At 55.1% G+C, this 21,480-nt stretch overlaps 1 protein-coding gene across 11 annotated transcripts in view; it reads right to left on the reverse strand.

Moving 5' to 3' along the window:
- The window catches only part of PTPRF (protein tyrosine phosphatase receptor type F), an 82,994-nt gene that overhangs the window by 48,888 nt on the left and 12,626 nt on the right, over window positions 1-21,480 (reverse strand). For all 11 annotated transcript variants that reach the window (XM_080654524.1, XM_080654523.1, XM_080654529.1 and 8 more), the window contains exons 3-6: window positions 20,111-20,246; window positions 11,648-11,793; window positions 11,345-11,486; window positions 873-1,061 (exon numbers count right to left, since the gene is read on the reverse strand). In XM_080654524.1, the coding sequence (XP_080510650.1) occupies window positions 873-1,061; window positions 11,345-11,486; window positions 11,648-11,793; window positions 20,111-20,201 (568 nt within the window). In that variant the 5' untranslated portion in view covers window positions 20,202-20,246. The remainder of the gene's footprint in view (window positions 1-872; window positions 1,062-11,344; window positions 11,487-11,647; window positions 11,794-20,110; window positions 20,247-21,480) is intronic.

The raw sequence follows: 21,480 nt of genomic DNA on the forward strand, positions 1-21,480 counted from the left end.
CCTCGGAAGCGGCAGGTCTGGAAGGAGCAGAGTCATGTCCTCCTTCGCAGTGCTGGCATCACAGGGCGGGGAAGCAGGGGCGCCAGGCGGCACTGGCCATCCTGCCCGAGCCCCCATCCCGCAGCTACCAGGAGGACTTTGGACCAAGGCCTACCGGTCCAGCCATGCTGGCGGCAGATGCCGAAGGCAGCTAAGTAGAACCTGAACCTCCTTTCCCGCCTGCTCCATGCCACAAAAATGGCATCAATTATCTTGGCGGGAGCCTCGCAGGCAGATCGATCAATGGGGCGGCACCTCCTGCCTGGTCAAGATGGTATCCTTGCTCCCAGGGCTCCAAGCTGGCTCTACTGAGACATCCAGAGGAGACAGGTGGCCCTGGTGGCTGAGGGATGGCAGCAACTCTCCCTGGCTCCAAGCTCTGAGGTCCAGCCTTTTGAAGCCTGATGAATCAGGCATCTTTGGCCTCTTTCCCTGCCGTCTGGAGAAGCAAAGAGAAGCACAATCCAGGCCCCCTCTCAGGCCAGGCTGCAGGGAAGCTGGAGGAGGAACACCCACAGTAACTATGCAGAGCCCAACACCAGGCTGAGCATGACCCTTGTCCTGTGAGGAGCAGAACTGGCCCGAAGTCTGAGTCTGACAATTAGGATGAACAGTAAAAGAATCACTGATGACTAGCCCTCACTGCCAAGCTCTCACCCTGGGCCAGGTGGGCTTGGAGCAAGATCCGGCCCACCCACTGGGTGCCCTCTGCTCAGCCCTGGAGGGTCAGCCCCAGGCTGAGGTCTCCTGTGGCTCCCAGCACCCAGGCCCAAAAAGGCTGTGTGGGTTCGGACCCCACACCTTTCCTCACGTCTGTGCAGCCCTCTACTCACCTGAACGCAGCTGCTTGATGCGACCATTGCTTGTGGTGGGATCCACAGGGAGGAAGTCCTTGAACCAAGAGATCTCAGGGTCTGGATTCCCGCCTGCTGCGCACAACATGGTGGCCGTGCGCGCTTTCTCCACCACCTTCAGCTGGGGCCCCATGTCGATGGAGGGGAAGCCGGGGGGCAGCTGGTCCTCTGCAGGCAAAGAGCAGATGTGCGTGTTAGGGCCGGGACCCCGCTCTCTGGGTGGCTTCTCCTGACTCCTAGGTTGGCTGAAATCCTTAAGATTCTTCTCTCCCCAACCCCTGACTTCCAAGCAGAGTCCTGAGTCCCACTGTCCAGGCCTACCCTTCACAGGGCTGGGGACTGCAGAAGGGCCCACCCTGCCCTGTCAGGAAGTTGGTTTCCAGGTCTGAGAAGCAATGCCTCAGACTGAAGACGTCAGCACTTATCTGTCTGGGCCTTGAGAGAAAAGAGGATTGATGCTCTCCTGGCCACAGCAGAAAGTGCTACCTGGATGCGGGGATGTATGGGGCTCACAGCTGACTTGGTGGCATCCACAGCCACATTCACCCCGGAGGTTCCCTGTGCTGTCCAGCACAACCCCACCCCCACCTTGTCTGCTCCCGCCATTGCCAGCATCCAGCCTTCAGCTCCACCCCACGGCAGAGCCACACGGCACAGCCTTGGTTCTGGCCCTGGCTCTAAACACCTTCTGCACTACCAAAGAGCCACCCTTGACCCTTGATCCCAACTCTGACCCATTCTCTATGACAGCCTGGACCCTGACCCAGCTGCCAGGGGTATCCCAAAGGGACTGTGGTCCATCAGGAGATGGGGTATGGGGGTGGGGAGCAGCAGGACTTCCAGCATGGCCTCACCTCCCCAGCTCTCCGCTTCCCCACCTGCAGCCCTCTAAGTTCTAGGCGTGACCCAAGCAACTCTTTGGCTGTAAATATGATCCCAGAGTCCTAACTTTCAGCTCTGATTTTTAAAAGGAACATGTTAAACACTGGCAAAAAAGAGAGGATGGAAACGAGGCAGGTCTTGGGATGCACCAGGCAGGGGAACAGCTTCCTTTAGCTCTGCTACAACTTGCTCTCAGCTAGGCCCAGGCAGGGCCTGAGGCCTGGGGTTCCCCTCCCACCCTTCCTGTTCTCCCCAGCAGCTGGGGGCACACAGGACTGCCAGAGCCATCCTAGCCCAATAGGGCCCCAATCTAGTTCCTCCCAGGCCTCAATCCTCCCTGCTAAGCCCTCCTGAGCAATAGAGGTGAGGGTGGACAGCAGGGACCGGGCCTGCCAGAGTTAGGGTCCAGGAGTCAGCTGGCCCCAACTCTACCAGGAAGGTACTGATCAAGGAGAAGGGAAGAAGTGCAAACATCTGCAGCCCGTGTCCCAGGAATCTACTCTGAATTCCTAATACAGGGAAGGTCTTTGGGATTTACGCCAAATTAAGGACAATTAATTTTCCTCCCTCAATTATCGCACCCTCAATGGCTCCATTCTTGGCTCAGATCATCATCCCTCAGGCACTGCTGCCAGAGCCTAAAACTGGCATGTGCATAGAGCTGTCCATAAAACAGCAGGACCCCAAAGCCATTCCCTTGTGCCAAAGAGGCTTCCGTTCTGCACCTCAGGAAAGAGAAGTGTGTCTCGCAGGAGGGTTCTGGTCCCTTAGGAGTGACAATTGCTCTCTCTTCCTTCTATGCTCACCTGGGCCCCTCTGGCACATTCATACGTAGCCAAGGACAGCAGCCGGTTACGGATGCCCACTGTGTGCCTGGACAAGCTACGCACTGAGTATGCTGTGGTAAACTGACCCAACCGCCGACTGACCCATTTATCTTCCCTCCTCCCCCCAGACACCCATAGGAACTGGGGGCCGTGGTGAGGGGCAGGCAGGAGAACCACTCAGGAGAAAGACCAGGGCAAATTCCTCCTGCAAATGTCACACGATCACTCCAAACCCATCAACAAATGGGAAAACTGAGGCCCAGATAGGAGGGAGAAAAGGTTGTGCTAATGGAGCATTTACTACCTTATAGGCACTGAGTTAAAATGCTTTACAAAATGATTTGATCTTCTCCAAAACCCTGAGGTATATAAACAAATGGGGGCTTAGAGAGATCTAGAAACCTGCCCAAGGTCACACAGTTTGATGGGAGATGGGGCCGGGATGAGACTAGGTGGTGGGACCAAGTGCCTGGCAGGGCTGGGCCAGGGCAGGGCTAGCGGAGGTGAGAGCACCCCTGGGGGCAACCCACCATCATTCTGGCTCACCTCTCCAAGGTTGGCTCAGCCCCTTCCCAAACCATGCCCTCTGCCATCTTCCAGGGCTCAGCCACGCCACTGCAAGCCCCTTGCACACAAACCTCCGCGTTTTTATTTACTGCAAAACGAACCCCACAGTGCCCACACGTGGCTACACCCGGGCAGTGGCCAGTGACCCAGGTTCCAACGCATCCAAATGTACCCTCTGACGAGTCTGAGTCTTCAAAACCTGTCCTGCCGAGCCCCTTCCCCTCCCCCTTCCAGGCCAACCGGTAACCATAGCAACGGCGGCAGGCGCTGCTGTGGAAGGGCTGCGCGTGCCCGTGTCCATGTGTGCGGTGCGCAGCTGCCACCCCTCCCTCCCCTCCTGGGTGGAGCCTTGGTGACCCCTCCCAGGACCCCCACTTCCCAACTGGGTGGGGGGGAACCTCCCTCCTAGAAGTCCTGCCTGCTCAACCAAAACTAAGATAGCGCCACAGCATGAGGGAAGGGGGAAGTCCCCACACATCTGCAGGCTCAACACCTGGGCATCTGCAGTGTCTGCCCCAGTGAGGCTGAGGTTCTCCATCCTCTGGTAAGGAATGAAAAGAGAAGCCCTTGGGGACTTTGGAGGTACCAGGAGCCTGTCTCTACAGCTGTTTGTGGATTCCAGCTGCAAGCACATATGCACATACAGGGTGCACACACATTTTCCCAGGGTCTGCCCCCAGACCTCTGTGTATCTGTGGTGGGTGCACATATGTACATGAATGGCTCCTGCTCCAAACTGTGCTGGTTTTTACATACTACAGAGGGAGACCTGACCCCTTTCCTGCTGTCCCCACTGGGGTAGAGGAAGATGACGGGGTGTGTATGTGTGTGTGTTGGGGTGTTGGGAGCAGTGGCGGAGTAGATCAGTTCAACTCCACAGCTCACCTGCTACCTTGGTGGCTTCCTGGAGGAAGAAGGAGATACAAGAATAGGAAACACTTGAGCATGGGAGGCAGGGAGAGCTTTCTTGGGGGAGGGAGGGAGGGACTGCCTGAGTGAAGGCTGTGGGAGAGTGGGAAAGGTGCATCTGGTTGAAGCTAAGCAAAATGTAGGGGTCCTGATAGATAAGACTAGGGAGGGGGTAGACAGGGGATCCGCTTAGGCTGGTTGCAACGACTGGGAGAGGGAGGCTGCTAGGGCCCCCGACTAAGCACACACAGGTCTCTTTGTTGAGCTCAGCCTGAGATGCCTGAGGGAGAATCTGGTCCAGAGGAGGGGGCTGCACCAGGGAAGCTGACAGATGGAGGCGCCTTGCAGGGTCTCAGGGTGGGCAGCACCGTCTGTCAGCACGACCTTCTCACCCTTGTTTACCCAGCTTCCTGGCATCTCTGTGCACATGCAGGCACACACCAGCACACACATACACAGGCTCCCAGGGGTGGCACTGTCTGTAAGCCTGACCCCCTCCCTGTGTGTGAGTGTTGGGCCTGGCCTCACCCTGTCTCTGAACATAGACACCTAGAAACATGCACAGCCACAGATCTACATGGTGAAAAAGAGAGGTGCAAACACAGAAACTCCGTGTGTGTGTGTGGAGGGGCAGTGACAAGCACCTGTGGAAACAGACTCATGCAAACACACATGTGGAGACATGCAGTCAGAGATATACATGTACTGAGACACGTGCACCTGAAGACACACACAGGACACAGACTGAAAAGATGTGTAGACACACAGAAAGGAACTCCGTGGGTAGCTGCCAGCTCCATCAGCCCTCATGCACTCAGAGGAAACCAAGGCCTCCTCTGGCCCTGTCCCTAGGCAGCTCCACCTCAGCAGGGGCAGGCCAATACACCCCCCAGACATGCAGTCAAAGGCCTCCCCAGACATGCAGGATCCGACACTCTCCCAGGCTTCCAGGAAGTGAGGGGGGGCCTAACGAGACTTGGGCCCATCTCCCTTCGCAGCTTTCAGTCTTGATTTTCAGCTTTTTCCAAGAGAAAACTCCCACCTCTTCCAGCACTCAGATTTCATCAAACTTGGCATCTTAAAAGCCTGTTTTGTTTTTTAATCTGAGCTGTTTGGGGCCTGTCGGCAGCCGTGGCCTCCCCCTCCCAGTCCCCACTCTCAACCCAGGGCTTCCCTGGCACCTCACACAGCTCTACTCAACCTGGCTGGTGAGGCCTCCCTACCATGCACACCAAGCTGGCTGGGGGGAGGGGCATTCCCTGGGCATACACCCTACCCACACTCTGCTTCCAGGCCCTGGCCCATGCTAGACTCTCCTCTTGGAGCTCCCCGCCTCCATCCCACTTCAGGAGACTCCTTTGATCCATTTACCCCCCTCCATCAGGTTTGGGCCCAGTCACTCCAGACCAGTGACAGCCTCCCACTCACTCCTCAGGCCCCTGCAGCCCAGCTGTCACCCTCACTGCTTCCTGCCTGCATGTTCCCCAAGGTCAACCATGACTCCATGGAGATAAACCAAAAGGACACCTCTCAGCATCATCTTGCCTGACCTCTGGACAGCACCCCACCTTGCTGATCACTCCCTCCTTCATGTCCTCTTTTCTTGTTGACTTCCATGGTCTCACTACCTTTCCCCTCCCACCTCAGGCCCCTCTTCAACAGATTCCTTTGCAAGCTCCCCTCCCAATAGGAAGAGTTAGCTTCTGGGGCTCTGTCCAGGCCCCCTTCCTCCTCTCTTGGCTCTCGTTCTCTGAGATTTGCCACTTCTTGGCCTTCAAAACTCCATCTCCAGATGTCCCTTGGACTGCCAGGCGAATCTAAACATGGCCTCCTTGTCGCCTCCCCTGGATGCCTCACATGCCTGATGCAACAGGTTTCCAACAGGACTCATCAACCTGCCCCTGGAAAACAGCACCACCATCTACCTGGCTGCAGAGGCAGTAACCCAGAGGCTCAACCCCCCCAGTCCCACAGGTGGCCAGGCAGGTCAGCTCTCTTTCTAAACTGCTTGTAACCCGGTGTCCCTTCCTCTGCTCTCCACTGCGTGGGTCTGGCCCATTGCCACCTCTTGTCTGGGCTGCAGGGCTGCCCCAACCTCTCACTGGTCTCCTTCCACCCGCCTCTGCACTCTCAGGGACCTTTCTGATGCATACAGTTGATCATGTCATTCCCCTGATTAAAATCCTCTCTCCTCTGGCAACCAGAGATAGGTTACCTCACCAAGGATGGATGAGGTGCACACACAGAGTCATATGGAGTTTTTTGTTTTTCCTTTCTCTAATCTGCACCCAAGGACATGCCTCTATTGATTTTAGAGAGAGAGGAAGAAAGAGGGAGAAAGAGAAAGAGAAACATGGATGTCAGAAATATTGATCAGCTGCCTACTGCATGTGCCCTGACTGGGAATCAGACCTGAGACCTTTGGGTGTACGGGATGATGCTCCAACCAACTGAGCCACACCAGCCAGGGCACACACACAGGGTCATTTCAAACCTCCACCTTGGCTACCTGCTCCCAGAGCTGCCATCTACACTGTAGTCATCAGGCTGGGTAAGAGGGTAGTGAGGGGGCATGCACACAGCAAGGCTTTGTAAGTCTTTGTGACTAGAGGGGTAGAAGGACCATGGTGGGCACAGGGGAGGTGCCTGGTGTGTCTGTGGCTAATAGGAGGTAGATGTTCTGCCCACCCACAGGAGGCAGAAGGAAGCCCACTTGGGCCGTTAAAAAAAATTTTTTTTTTTTTATTGCTTTCAGAGAGGAAGGGTTAGGGAAAGAGCGATAGAAACATCAATGAGAGATAATCATTAATGAGCTGCCTCCTGCACGCCCCCTACTGGGTATCGATCCTGATGGGGAATTGAACCCTGACCTCTTGGTTCATAAGTTGATGTTCAACCACTGAGCCTACCAACTGGGCTCCCCTTGGGCGTTTTGAAGGCAGATCAGAACTAGAAAAAATGGGGAAACCAGGTATCAAGAAACCCAGAGTCTGAACTTCAAGGGCCTACTGGAAGTGCCCTCCTACCTGACATCTTTCCCACCCACAGGCCTGGGGCACAGAACTCTCCGGGAAATGGATGCCGAGTCTCAGATCTGCATTGTCTCAGATGCTGCTGTGGTCATGATGGGGACAGAGTGGTCAGACCAACCACTCTGTCCTGAGTTCATCTCTGTCCCAGCTGGTCAACAGCTCCGAGCAGGGATCCTGTGGGGTCCCAGAGACAATGGGCCCAGACTGCTTGCTTCATAAGCCCTTTGCTGTACATATAGCCTGCAAGGTGCGGACCTTGTATTTGCACCCCACCCCACATACACAACACATATAACACACACACACACACACACACACACACACACACACACACACACAGTGTGATGTACACCACCTGCTGTACACACCACACTCCCAGTCTGATGCCCACATACACTGCATGATGGCAGGCTCTGTGCTCCTCACACCACCTGCTGTATACACCATACCCCACACATGTCTGATGCACACTCACACACACAGTCTGCTGCACATCCCCTGCTATACATACCACCTGTAAGGCACACACCTGGTATACACACTGCACCACACACATACTGCCTTACACATGGCACACAGGGCACACCACACAGAGGGTACACAATCATCTGCTGTATCCATGACCATAAGGCTAACGCTGCCACCTGCACCCAGAGCCCTCAGAGCCAGAGCCCCAGGACAAAGTCAGAAACAGATCATATGTGCCCCTTAGCCTTTCCCCCTCCACTTCTCCCTCCTTCTTGGCCCTTCCAGAACCTACTCCAGTTACCAGGGCCCTGCCCACACCTCTGCTGTCTGGCCTCCGGGGCTTTCCTGACCACTATCCTGCCTGGCCTGAACCCCACCCACCCGGATGAATCTGTGACCTCCTAACTGAGCTCCAAGACCCTCACTCCCCCCTCCTCCTGGAGGGAAAGGCCAAGAAGCAAGGCCTGCCTCCCTTCCCCCTCTGCTCCCCCTCCCTCGAGAGGGAAAATGTCAGATTCCCTGTCTCAGTGGTGGCAGCGGGCGGGTTGGAGGGGGAGTGATTCAGCCGCCTCAAGAGCGCGGAGTGAGAAGAGCTTTTCCTGCCATTACCCAGCGAGGGAGAGGCTAGCTCGCTAATGGCTTCAATTACCACTCAGACAGGAACGCTGGGCGGCGGGCTCTGCACTCCTCACAGCCCAGGACGGGCTCACCCCCAGCCAACTTGTGCTGCTGAGCAGCCGCCTGGGCATCACAGGGCCGTGGGGACTCTGCCGGGGAGCTGGGTGCAAAGGCCATGATCAGGGCGCTCCCAGAAGCATCAGTGGAGCAGAGTGTGAGGGAAGCTGGGCCAGATGCGGAGCAAGGCGGGGCAGGGGGCACGGGACAAACTTGAAGGCACGAGCTCCCTTTTAGAGGTGCACCAACCCCTCACCAGAGCCAGGTCTCCCTGGGCAGCCCTGAGCCACTCCCTTAAAGAGCCCAGCTTGTGGTGATTGGCTCCAGCCCAAAGCACCAGTCATTCCTACACACACTGGGCTTTCCTGGCCAGCACAGGAGGCCAGGAGGGGAAGGGCGGGGCTGGGGGCGGGGCAGTCAGTCTGGGCTGCTTTTCTCTGGCCCCACCCCCTGGCACCTTTGAGGCCTCCCAATCCACTCCTTTCTGCCAAGCCTAGAGCTGGTCAAGGTTACACAGACCAACGTGGTAAGTCAGCATTTTGTCTTCCGGGTGCTGTGTTTCAGGAGCAGGAGGGGCTTATGAAGGCCCACAAGGACCTGCCTCACTCTCCCCAACATCATCAGACACCTCTCATACTCTAGAAGCACACACACAAAGAAACCCTGATCCAAGAAGGCCCCCGAGATGGAGACCCTCTGCAAGTCTGAATCCCCTCACCTCAGGCCCTGAAAGATCCTCTCCTCCTCAAACCTTTAAAAGTTAAGGCTGCCCAGGGCAGTGGTGGGGGTAGGAGAGTGCCCACAGAGGACCTGTGGGGAGAGTCAGGCCAGAGCTGGGGCAAAAGGGGGGACTTCTCTTTCAACACTAACAAGGAGGCCTTTCCCCAATATGAGAGCCTAAGAAGATGCCCTCTGGGGCAGGAACCAGAGTTTGGCCCTTCAGCCATTTCCCAAATGCCAGGGCCAGGCTGATGGCTCACTGCTGGGGCAGACACCAACAGAAGGGAGGGCAGTGTTGAAATACTGGTCCTCAGGTCATGAGTGGGGAAACTGAGATCAGGGGTGGCCAGGTCAGAACACTGAGCAATCAGTGATCCTGGCCCAGGGCCTGTCCTCTGGGCCCCCGCCCCACAGGTATGTACCACCCATGGGAGTAAAAGGGAGGAGTTGCACCACCAGATAATGCCAGGCAGCACAGAAGCCAGGTACCGCCAGCTCAGTCAGCTGCCTGGGCCCCAGGATGTGCAGCTTCTAGCCTAACATTCTAGCAGCTACCACTTATGATGGAATCCTGTGAAATGCTTAACTACATCGTATTTGATCCTCCAAACCAGCCTGGATGCTAGGTAGTGTATCTCTATTTACAGGTGGAACAAGTGAGGCTCAGAGGCATAGTTACTTGCCCAAGGTCACGAGGTGAGAGAGTAAATGGTCAGAGCCCCTGCTCTTAACCACTGTCTTCCACGGCCCCTTGAAGCGGGAGGCCCAGCGCTGCCTCACAGGAGGCACACAGACCAAAGGAATTACTGAATGGATGCGTGTGTGAACCCGTAAAGCCATACCATAAAAAGGGCCAATGTGAAAAGATGCTCAACTGCTCTTTAATCAAAGAAATGCAAATTAAATTGAGATGCCATTTTTTGCCTATTAACTAGGCAAAGATTTTTTTTTTTTTAAATGATAATTCCCACTGCTGGTAAGAATGTGCAGAAAAGAGGCCCCTTATGACCTGCTTGGTGGGGGTGTAAACTGACACAATCTTCTGGATATATTGAAAACCTTAGAAACGAATGTGCCATTTTGATCCAGCAATTCCAGTTCCATGAATGTAGAATAAGGAAATAATCAGAAAGGTGAACACATCTTATCTGCAAGGACGTGTATAGCACCTTATTTGTAAAAGCAAAAACCTGGGAACATCACGTGTGTCCAACAATAAGGGAATGGCTAAATAAATTAGGGTACTTCCATGTGACACTTACCTGCAGCCATTAAAAATAATGATGCAGAAGAATACTTAATGAAGAGGACGATGTTCATGATATGTTTCTTTAAAAAGCAGTCTACAAATCATTGGGCAGAATGTGATCCCATTTTTGTTATTTATATAATGCATGCACAGAGAACGGACTATAAGGAACTAACCAACTGTTAATAGTAGAGGTAAGGGTAACAGGTGATTTTTATTTTTTCCTATGCACTATTTTATACTTATCAAATATTCAATAGTGAACAGATGTTATTGTAATTTTTTTTAAAAAAAAAGCAACAATCAATACTATATTTTGAAAATCCATGCAGACACATTCAGACTGATGAATCCATCGTGGCTAGGGCTGATCATGTCATTCCGCACCCTGTTCATGGCTTCCTATGTCCCCAGGAAAGTGTTAATTGTTCTTTGCCTCTTCTCTCTGTGCCTCCAGCTCCACACACCATGGAAGAAGCTCCATTCTCTCCTGCCTCTGGGCCTTGGCACATGCTGATGCTGTTCTTTCTGCCTACCCACCTCAACTCCCACTTATCCTCAGGATTCAGCTTAGATAACAGCTCCCTCAGCCCCCTGGGCTGCCCCACAGCACTTACTGGAGACTGAAGTTTAGAGGGCCTGGTCAGAAGACCCTCTGGATACAAGGCAGCATTAGGGAATGTTTGTGAATGAATGGAGGAGCCATCAAGTGAGAGAAGACGCTAAAATCCACACGCAGCCCCAATCCCCATCTAGGGCCCCTGCAACAGGAACACAGCTCTCTGAAGCCCACAGGAAAGTCTGATCCACTGCTAAGAGCCATGTAACCCAAGCGATACACAGCTATAGCCCACACTTCAAGTCAGACCCTAGACCCCCCCCAGATAAATGCCCCATCTCAGCAGAATACAAAGACACTAGGCACACAGCCTCAGCACAAGCCAAACAATCCAGGCCAGATCCAGCAATCATCCCTGTCCACTGCTCAACCTCAGAATGTCCAGTTCTCCTTCCTGCCAAACACACACGAGCCCAGGGCAGGGACAGGGCTGGCTGGCTGGCTGATTCTTCCCAGACATCAGTCTACCCACCCACCATGCCATGTCCTTCCCTGGCACTTACCTTCCAGTACTGAGAGCTTGGCACTAGTGTTGATCTCTCCCAGACTGTTGGTGGCCGTGCACTCATAGATGGCTTCATCTCGCTGCACCCGTAACGGCTGAATCCGCAGCACGGACCCTGCCCCATCATCAAACTCAATGACCTGTCAGAGGGCAGACACTTGGTCACAACTTGCTCTGGGTCAGCCATCCTCCTGCCTCCAAAAGGCCCCCAGAGAGAGACATCGAGGGAAGCAGATGTGAGACCAGATTCTGCAGTAGGCAGACCCTGAGCCCTATCTACACCTCCTACCCAAGGACGTACCTCAAAGCGCTGGGAGCTGACTTTCTTCCCCTTCTTCATCCATGTGATACGTGGCTTGGGTTCCCCTGTGGCTTGACACACGAAGGAGGCCACCCCTCCTGACAGCCCAGTCTGGTCCTCAGGGACCTTAATGAAGACAGGTTTGCCTGGAGAGATGGAGAAACCAAGTCAGCACAAGACAGTCACTACAGACATGGCCAACAGGATGGGGTCGTGGCAAAAAAGACCTACAGAAGAAATAACGGTAACACCTAACCCTTATACAGTGCTATGTGCCGGGCACACTTCAAACAGCTGTAGGCATGTAAGGTGGGTGCTATAATGACCTCTGGTTATAAAGAAAAATAAGGCATAGAGAGGTTAAGGGATTTGCCCAATGTGACACAGCAGGATAGTGGCAGAGCTAAGATTTGAACTCAGGCGTCCTGAGTCTGGAGTCCATGCTTTAACTACTACATATCTGTCTCCCATCCCCCCATCAATTCCAGGGTCTAGGACAAAGGCATGCTGAGAGCTGCTAGGAACAGCTCCAGCATCTCCCCCAGATTTTTTTCTCCCCCAATGCTTTCCACTTCAGTGATGGTACCTTCATCTACCCCAAGACTCAAGCGAGAAACCATGGCTCCTCCTCTCCTTCGGCCCCCACATACCAGCAGTCCCAAAGGTGACTCTAGACCAGCCTTGGGCAAACTACGGCCCGCGGGCCGGATCCGGCTGTTCTATCCGGTTCTCTTGCTCTCCCCTCGCTCCTTTACTTTGAATTTATATTAGTTCACACAAACACTCCATCCATGCCTTTGTTCTGGCCTTCCGGTCCAGTTTAAGAACCCACTGTGGCCCTCGAGTCAAAAAGTTTGCCCACCCCTGCTCTAGACATTCCACCTCCTAAGTATCTCTGGACGTTTTCCCAGGTGAGTGCTTTCCTGTAAATCTGCCCCTTCACCCTGCCCCCATTGATAGAATTACTGCCTTCTGACAGCCTGGATGTCTCCCCAAAGTGTCCACAGGGAGGCGGGGAGGCAGGGAGAGGAGAGGGTTCAGCCACTGTACTGCCATGCCCACATCACCAGGAGCCCACCTGGAGCACCAGTCCCTGTGAACCCCAGCACTCAGGGTCACAAGACCAGAGAAACCCGGGCTTCACTAAGACATAGCAACACCTCGTTAATCCTGACAGAGGATCCATTTTCTATTAATCAGGCCAATGAGCAGCTCCAGGAAGGCTAATACCGTGGGAAATGACCTTTCAGTCCACCTGCTCAGTGCGGATGCATCCAGGCTTGGCCGGGTCCCCGGCACTGAGACGTGTGTGTGCAATGACGACAATACTTCGCTAAGCACCCACTCTGCACCAGGTACTTTATCTCATTTAGTCCTTCATCATTATTACCCCCAGTTACAGGCTCGAAAGATCAAGTCACTCGTCCAAGGTCACACAGCCAAAGAGTGGCACATCTGAGACTGGAATTCAAGCCTCTTTGATTCCAAAACACCAGGCACAAAACAGTTCTCATGGTATTGGTGGGGGCCTCATCAAGAGCAGGGTCAGTGGCGTGGTGGGTGCCGAAGCCAGACCAAAGAAGGCCAGGAGGGAGGGTGAGGTGAAGTGGAGAGAAGAGTTAGTGACTGTAAACAAGATGGGCTGTGAACGGGGAAGATAAAGAAAATATGGCACCTGGAGAGCATGAGGGTTGGAGGAGATGTTTTACATTTTTTCTTTTCTAAGAAGTTCAAGACAATGTTTAAATGCTGATGGGAAGAAGTCAGCAGAGAGGAAGAGGGTGCCAATCCAGTGGAGAGAGGAGGGACAATAGATGGGGCAGGTCCCTGAGGAGGGGTGGGTTCAGGGGGAGCACAGGGGTCAGGAGTGAAGCTGCAGGTACAGAGAGTAAGGAGGGCTTAGCCTTGTGGGGAGCAGGGAGGAACCCATCTTACTGAGCGCCCCAGGGCCCAGTGGGCTCCAGAGGTTTTATGTAATTACTAAGCCAATCACATTTTCTGAGCCTCCATTTTCTCATCTGCACAATGGTGCTGGTAACAGGGTCTGTGCAGATGAAACGTGATGTCTGTACACTGCTCCCACAGGCTCCGCACGTGGTGGGCCGTGCGTGAGGGCGGCCCCTAGCATTGTAAGTCTTAAAACAATCCCAGGAGGTAGGTTGTATTATCATCCCCATTTCTAAAATGGAGACTCAGGAGGTTAAATAAAGGACAAATCACAGAGGGATTTTGGGGTAGAGCCAGGGTTTGATCTGGCGTTCCGAATCCTAAAGTCAGGGACTCACCTGACTGCTCTCGAAGGAGCTAGAGGAGCCAGGCACAGCCTCGGTGGGGAAACACACAAGCCTGGTGGGGACGAGTGGCAAGGGGACAACACAAAGGTTCAGGAAGCCTGTCTGTCCCACCCTTTTCCCGACTGTCCTCTGAAGGAGGCTTTGGACGCCCCCAGTCTGCAGTTGTCTGCTGGCCTGTCTCTTTCAGATAGGTCCTCAGGACTTTTTCAGTTAGGCGGACAGGACTCTGTCCACCCAGCTCCATCAGGGCAGGGGTGGGGGGGCATCTCCTGTCCATCACTACACACACTGTGCACCCTTCCTCACACCTGAAGACCTCCAGACCATCCTACTCTCCTCCTGCACTGCCACCACCTTGGCCCAGGCACCCTCTCCTCCCCTACCTGGACCTTCCACCAACCTAACAGGCAGTGTTCCTGCCTCTAGTCTTGCCCCCTCCAGTCTGTTCTTTATTCAGCAGCCAGAGTGAACTTATAGCCTCTCTTCCCTGATCAAAACTTTCCAAAGGCCTCCCGCTGCTCTCAAAACAAAATTTAAACTATCACGGCAGACAGAGCCTTGGCAGGCCTAACCCCAGAGCCCTGGCTTCCCATCCCCTGGGTAAGCAATGTCCCCTGTGGCCTCGGGGCCTTTGCATAGTCTGGTTCTCGTCCACAAACCTCTTTACCCGCTAACTCCTATTTGCCTTTCTGAACTCAATTTAAAAATCATTTCCTCAGGAAATGTTCTTCGGTCCCCCTGTCATCGTCCCCACCTCCATTAGCTCAGTTCCTGGCTATAAGCTCTCTGGTAATCCCACCTGCCTCTCTCACAGCACTGCTCATGGTTTGTGGTGTACGTGTGTAAGGTTATCACTTTTTCCACATTTTGGGGAGTATTTGAGTATTTGAGTCATAGCTGCTTCCCCACCTAGGACAATAGCCCTGGGCAGGGCAGACACCATGCCTCCCTTGCCTCCTGTCCTGTTGCAGTGCCCGACCCAGTTCCTGGCACGCAAGGGTACGGAACAAGTGAAGAGGCAACAGACAAGAGGCGGCCTGCGGGGGATGGAGTCTGCAGCCCCTCACACACCATGGGGAAGCCCCCTCCACTAGTGAGAGAAGCCTGGGTAGAAACCCTTCTTGGCTCCAGTCTCAAAGCGCCTGCACAGAAACCCGAGCTGGAACCTGCTGAACCAGAATGGCCAGGCAAGTGTGCCGGGGGGCGGGGCATGGCCTCCGCGCCAAACAAAGAACCAGAAACTGGGGAGTGGCTCTCAGACAGGTATGGGTCAGGAGAGAGCAAGAAGGGGAAAGGCCTTAGTACTGTGTGGAGGCTGGACTGTGCCCAAGGCCTGGGGCCACGGAGGAGGCAGAACACCCCTTGGAGCCTGGAGTGGGGCCAGTGCCCCACCTGGCCACCCACCCACCAGAGTTTGGCAAGACAAGCAGTGCAGCCCAAGCCTCAGGCAGCCCGGGGCAGGTCCCTCCCCTCAGTCTGGCCCAGCTCTGGTTTTCCTCAACTCCCCCAAGTGTCCCCACCCGAGGGCACCTCACACAGCACAGGAGCCAAACCAAACTCCAGCTCGTCCTCGTTCCAAGGCCCTGCCAAGCCCTCGCCCCCTTTGTTCACCAGGCAGACCTGGTCACTGCCTCTGTGCCCAGCCAGGTCACAGCACCTGCAGTGAGTAGGCAGCAGAAACTTGACAGTGTCTCTCCCCAGCTCCAAACCCTGTGTCTTTCTCCCCACTCCCTTCCACACACTTGCTCCTGCTAAACTCTCCAGGCTCACCTATCTTGACTCTTTCATAAAACAGCATCTGCCATGGGCCACGTACTGTTCTGGAACACAGCTCAGCCCCCCACCCAGGCCTGCTCCGACAGGCCAGGCCCGTGGGCACCTCCTTGTCTTTGTGTGTGCCCTGCCCCTCTCAGGCGTCCCACCCCCAAGCCTGTGGGAGCCTGTTCAGCATCCAGAAGCCCTTGGGCTGCTGAGACCATGCAAGGTGGGCAGGAGGAAACAGTGGGCTGGCCTAGGAGTGGGTGGGCACCCACTCAGGGTCTGGCCCTGGGGACAGCCAAACGGGGCCACCTCCAAGGCTCCTCCACCGAGACTCACTGCTATTTTGTGCCTTCCCTGCGGAGTACCCATACACACTACACAAACAGCACACGGAAGCAGAGAGCAGACACGCAGTAGCGAGGGACTGCCAGGCGGGGGAGGGAGCTCCTGGAGAGGTGATTTCCCAGGCCCTGAACCGCCTAATGAGCTGGGGACTCATTAGTCCTGGCTCCGGTGACTGCCCCTGCCCCCCACCCAGAAAGCAGGCTCAAAGACAACCCTGGGTTCTTGGGGACACACCGGGAGCCCTAGGTCATGATCTCCAATGGGGGAAGTACATGCTAGGTGCCAGGTGCCTCGAACAGGTGACCTCAGTTAACCTGTTCAGTGATTACCCTGATTGTGCAATAGGAAAACAGGCCCTGAGAGAGAAAACAACCTGCTGGAAGTCCCACAGAGGGCAGAGTCTAGACGGGAGTCCAGGTCTTCGCTGCCCGTAAGGACAGGTGGGAGGGCACTGCAGAGCTGCGTGCAGCACCCTGCATGTTCCAGCTCCACAGGCTCTGGGGGGCAGGGGATGATATGACAGACACATCCTCAGCCACTCAGACCCTTGTCCCCACCCACCACCTACCCCTCCAGCCATCAGGCTCCTAAGATTCCAAGTAACTGAGCCATAACCAGGGTCCCTGCATCCCTGTCTATCCCACAAGGTCTGGGGACAAAGGGGCATGGTTCTCACTGAGGCTCTCCCATGAGCTCCATGGAGAAGCCTAGGCCCACCAGTGCTTCTTCCCCCAATCTCATCTCATTATGTGATACCCCCATTAGCAAATGCCCACTCACCCTTCAGGGGCTCCCCCTCTTCCAGGAAGTCTCCCAACCCTCCTCCCAAGATCCTTAGGTCACTGCCTCTGTGCCCAGCCAGGTCACAGCATCCGCAGCACCTGCAGTGGTAACCCACACTGCAGGTTCCGAAGACAGGCCTGTGTGGATTCTTCCCACCTGGCACCTGACCTGCATGGCAGATCAGCAGAAACCTCCTCCTGCTCAGGACCACCTCTGGCCCCACAGCCTTCCCTTGAGAAGCCATAAAGCCCCAGGCTGGGGGAACTGCCCAAGCCCCAGGTGCCCAGGTCTCCACTGGATCTGACTAGGCATTGATGCTGGGGCCTCTGGGCTAACTCTGGCAGCTGCTTCTCCACCTCCCTTCCCTCAGCTCCCCTCAGAGGCCAGGGCCCCCATTCATTTGTCTCGTTAAGAGGCCTATAGAAACACATTTGTCCGCTCCACGCTTCACTGCTCCGGTCGTCAATTCTCTGGGGTGCCTGGCCTACCTTTTGCGTCAGCCCTGTCCACGTTTGAGGCTCGCCCTGGCTAGAAGTCTCCCAAGCCCAGCTCAAGCCTGGCCACAGCAGGGGGGCAGACCCAAAGTGCATGCAGTGTAAGGCAGGCCTGGAAGACAGACCCTGCCTCCCCAGTCAGGTCACCACGGCCCAGCCCAGGCCCCTGTCCCATGGCTCTCTGCCTGGGAGCAGAGCCCAGTTCACCTATTTCAGGGTCTCTGACTGGTTCCTACATTCAAAACCCTGACCTCTGGTTCTTAAGGGACCAGCGTGAAGGTTTTTAGACTCTGCTCTAAAAACCGTTCTGCTCTGCACCAATTCCTACTGGGGGTCCAGGCCTAACCCATCCCTTCATTCACCAGGATCTGAGCTGGACATGGCCTGACCCCTCAGAGCTCACAGTCCAATAGGACAGGCAGACTCAAAGCAGACGGTCACAATCATGCAATCCAAGGGGAGCACAGAGGACTAGCACATGGAGGAAGTGATGGCTCCAGGTGAGCAGGAACTGGTCAGGGAAGGGGATGGGGAGGAGTGTTCCAAGCAGAGGAAACAAGAGGAACAGAGGGCTGGGGAGAACTGAGCAACTGAGAGAGGTCCGCATGGGGAGAAGGATGTGGGAGGGGAGGGTCCAGAGTGCAGGATAAGGTTGGCAGATGCTTGACAATGCAGGGCCTAAAGAAGAGCTGAGACCCCCTAGGCTCGATCCTGAAGGCAACAGAGAGGCAGGAGAGGGTTTTTATTATTATTATAAAATATATTTTATTGATTTCAGAGAGGAAGGGAGAGATGGAAACATCAACGATGAGAATCATTGATTGGCTTGAGACCACAACACGGGCATGTGCCCTTGACTGGAATTGAACCGGGACCCTTCAGTCCGCAGGCTGATGCTCTATCCACTGAGCCAAACCAGCTAGGGCAGTGAGGGGTTTTAAACTGGGGGGTGACATGATCAGGCTTTCATTTTGCAATGTGACTTTTACTTTGGAACGAAGAATGGATTATGAGAAAAGAGAGGGGAGGCAAGGAAGCTATCAGGAGGCTGTTGCACACAAAAGCCAAAACCAGAGCTGAGGGTGGCTTGGGTGAAGGGAGCAGAGAGAGAAGTGGATGCATTCCAAAGATATTTAGAAGGTAGAAACAACAGAACTTGGTGATGGATTAGAGGTGGGGTATGAGAGGGAGGAGGCTGGAGGAGGCCCAGGTTTCTGACTTGGGTGGCTGGGTGGGTGGTAATGCCATGAGCCAGGAGAGAAAACACAGGAAGACGAGCAGGTCTGGGGGGATGAGAGTGAGGGGTACAGGTTGGGGCATGTTGGGTCTGAAGCAGGGGGAAAGGCAGTTACTCTCTCAGGATGTGTTGACTCCCAAAGCCCAGCTGGGCAGTCCTCCCTCTGCCTCCACACTCCGTCTGAAGGCCCTGAGAGTGTCCAGGGTGGGGGAGGGAGAGCAATGTCCAAGGGCCACAATGTCCAAGGGCTACTGACCACACCTAAGTCTTGACAAGCCTTGCCTCCCTCCCTGCCAATGTGGGAGACACCTGATGACTTTCACCCCACCCTGCCCCTACGGCTCAGGCAGTCTCCAACCACCCCGACCCCCACCCTACTCCGGCTTGTCCAGCCCTCTCATTGCCTGCACCTCAGTGCTCCCATTACCCCTCACCCCCACGCCCTGGGAGGATTACCTCCCCTCCCTCTTGCCCTTCTAGCCCCACCAGGGAGGACAAAGGGCAGGAGCTCCAGTCCAACCCCTCTCCAAATCTGGTCCTGAATAATTAATGAGCCATTAGGAGAAAGGGCCTGTGTGGAGCAAGGAGAGAGATCTTTGCCTAGCGACTTGGAGAGGGGGGTGTGGAAAACCCTATGGCCTGCTGACCCCTGAGTTGGCCCTGAGCCACCTCTGGGCTCAGAACAGGCTGGGAACAGCCCCTTCCCCCAGGGACCTTGGCTCCGACCTCGCCCCTCCCCCTCAGTGTGCAGATTGGCTAAATCAGCCCTGTGCCCCGCCTCCCACCAGTAACCAAGCAATGGTAACCATGGTGACGGGGCGGCCAGTCTCGTAGTGCCAGGCAGGGGGAAGGGCGGCAGGAAAGGGACTAAAGTTCGGAGTTGGATCTGGGCAGGGGACAATCCCACCTCCCCCAACACACACACAGGGGTGCTGGAACCCAGCTTCCTCCTGGGCAAGTGCAGAGGGTGGGGGAGAAGGGGATGCCCCTTTGTCTTGAAGATTCAGGGGAGAGGGAAAGGAGGGGCTCAGTGTCTCCACACCTCAATCTCCAGGGTCCAGCCCAGGGAAGAGCTATAATGGCTCTGCCTTCTGAGCCCTCTCTGTATCTGTGGATACAAGTGGCATTCCATGTTCATTCACATTCTTTGTGCATCACCCCCCTATTCCCACGCCAACCCCCGACATGGCTCACGCTGTGCCTTCTGCACAGATTTGCAGTGGTGGACACAATACACGCCTGAGCATGTCACCCAATGACCACATGAATCTTGGACATGTCTTACCGTCAGCCCATAAAACAGGATAACATTCAGACATGCCCAATCCTGCAGTGCCTTAAGGGACATGCGGCATTCCACAGGATGCACCCGGGAAGCATGGATGGGGGCTCTCCGTGTGAGGGGTTCTCTCTAGGACAGAAGGTCTGGAGGGGTATCTAGCCATCCTGTCTTTCCTAGTAGCTGGTCCTGCCCCCATCCCAGAGTCCAGCTAGGAGGGACACCATCTTTCGAGCTGGGAGATCCCACACCTTGAAGGGTCAGACTTACTGTCGCCATGGGTGCCCGCCACCAAACCAAGCATCACGAGTGCAGGCACAAGGGGAACCATCCTCCTCCCTGGTGCTGGTTCAGGGGCCATCCAGAGCTCCAGGGCCACAACCAGCCACAGCCCAGGACAATCTACCTGTGATGGAGAGAAGGGCAAGCTAGTTAGCTGTTATCCACCAATAAATGTCCCTATTGCCCACCCATGCCACCTCCTGGCCTTACCACCCAGACACCTGCTCATCCTCCCTGACCATCCAGAGCCCAGTTCAACAGATACCCCCTTGTACTATTCAATGATCACCTTCTGACCCCTGTGACCACCTAGGCTCCTCGCTGACCCTCCAGGGACCACTCCCCCCAAATAGCCCAATAATCACACTATAGGGAGAGAGTATAAGAGACCTCAGGTCATTCCCTAAACCTGAATAGGGGGCAGGGACTAATGAAACCAAACAGTGTGCAGGGATGCTCCATCCCAGAGTCTGCCTTCCCAACTGGCCTCCATAAGGGGCAGGGACAGGGAAACGAGGTCAGAGATACAGAGACAAAACAGGACAGAGACAGAGATCAGGGAGAAGTTAGCAGACCCATACAGGCTAGGGACTCCAGAGCCCTTGGGCACCCTGTTCCCCCTCCTCTCTCAGCAGGGAGGGAACAGGCAGGAGGCCAGACCCCACATGCTGAGTGCAGACCTGAGCACAAACTTGATAGTGGCTGATAGGATCCAGGACTCAGAGGCTTGAAGTCAAAGCCACAACTGGTCTAGGTTTGCCAGGACACGCTCTTGACAAGTTGCAGCTGCCCACCTGGCTACCCCCGTCCTACCAATCCCCATGGCACCTTCCCATTCCAATGGGAAACTATAGGGAGGCCCTAGTGGCCAGGAATGGGGGTGCTGAACCCTAGATCCAACTCATACTTCCTCTGCTCTTGTCCCAGCAGGGCCATGGGCAAACTTCACAGAGCCACAGGCTCAAAAGTCTCACCCCACACACAGGAACCTGTGCATGGGGAAGATCACATTTGGGGCTGACTGAACGCCTCCAGGCCTTTGCTCACACCACGCAGGACAGATGCACTGCTTTCGTGGCCCAGCCCCAATGGGGAACTTCTGAGGGCCTCTTCCAGGTCCCCACATAGAGAGCTTCAGGGGATTCACACCAGTGACCACCAGCTTTGTTTCTACTTTCCTCTGGGCAGGGCCTGGCACATAAGTCCCTCTAAAAATGCCACCGGACATAGAGGGGGAGCGAGTGATAGTGAACATACCTCACGGCCCTGCGGTGGTATGCACTGACTCTGGTGCGAGAGTTGTGATCACAGCTGACCCACAATAAGAAAATGTGCAAGGAGGTGACAGACTACAGGGA

Source organism: Plecotus auritus (genome assembly GCF_963455305.1).
Source record: "Plecotus auritus genome assembly, chromosome: 2".
Lineage (NCBI taxonomy): Eukaryota > Metazoa > Chordata > Mammalia > Chiroptera > Vespertilionidae > Plecotus > Plecotus auritus.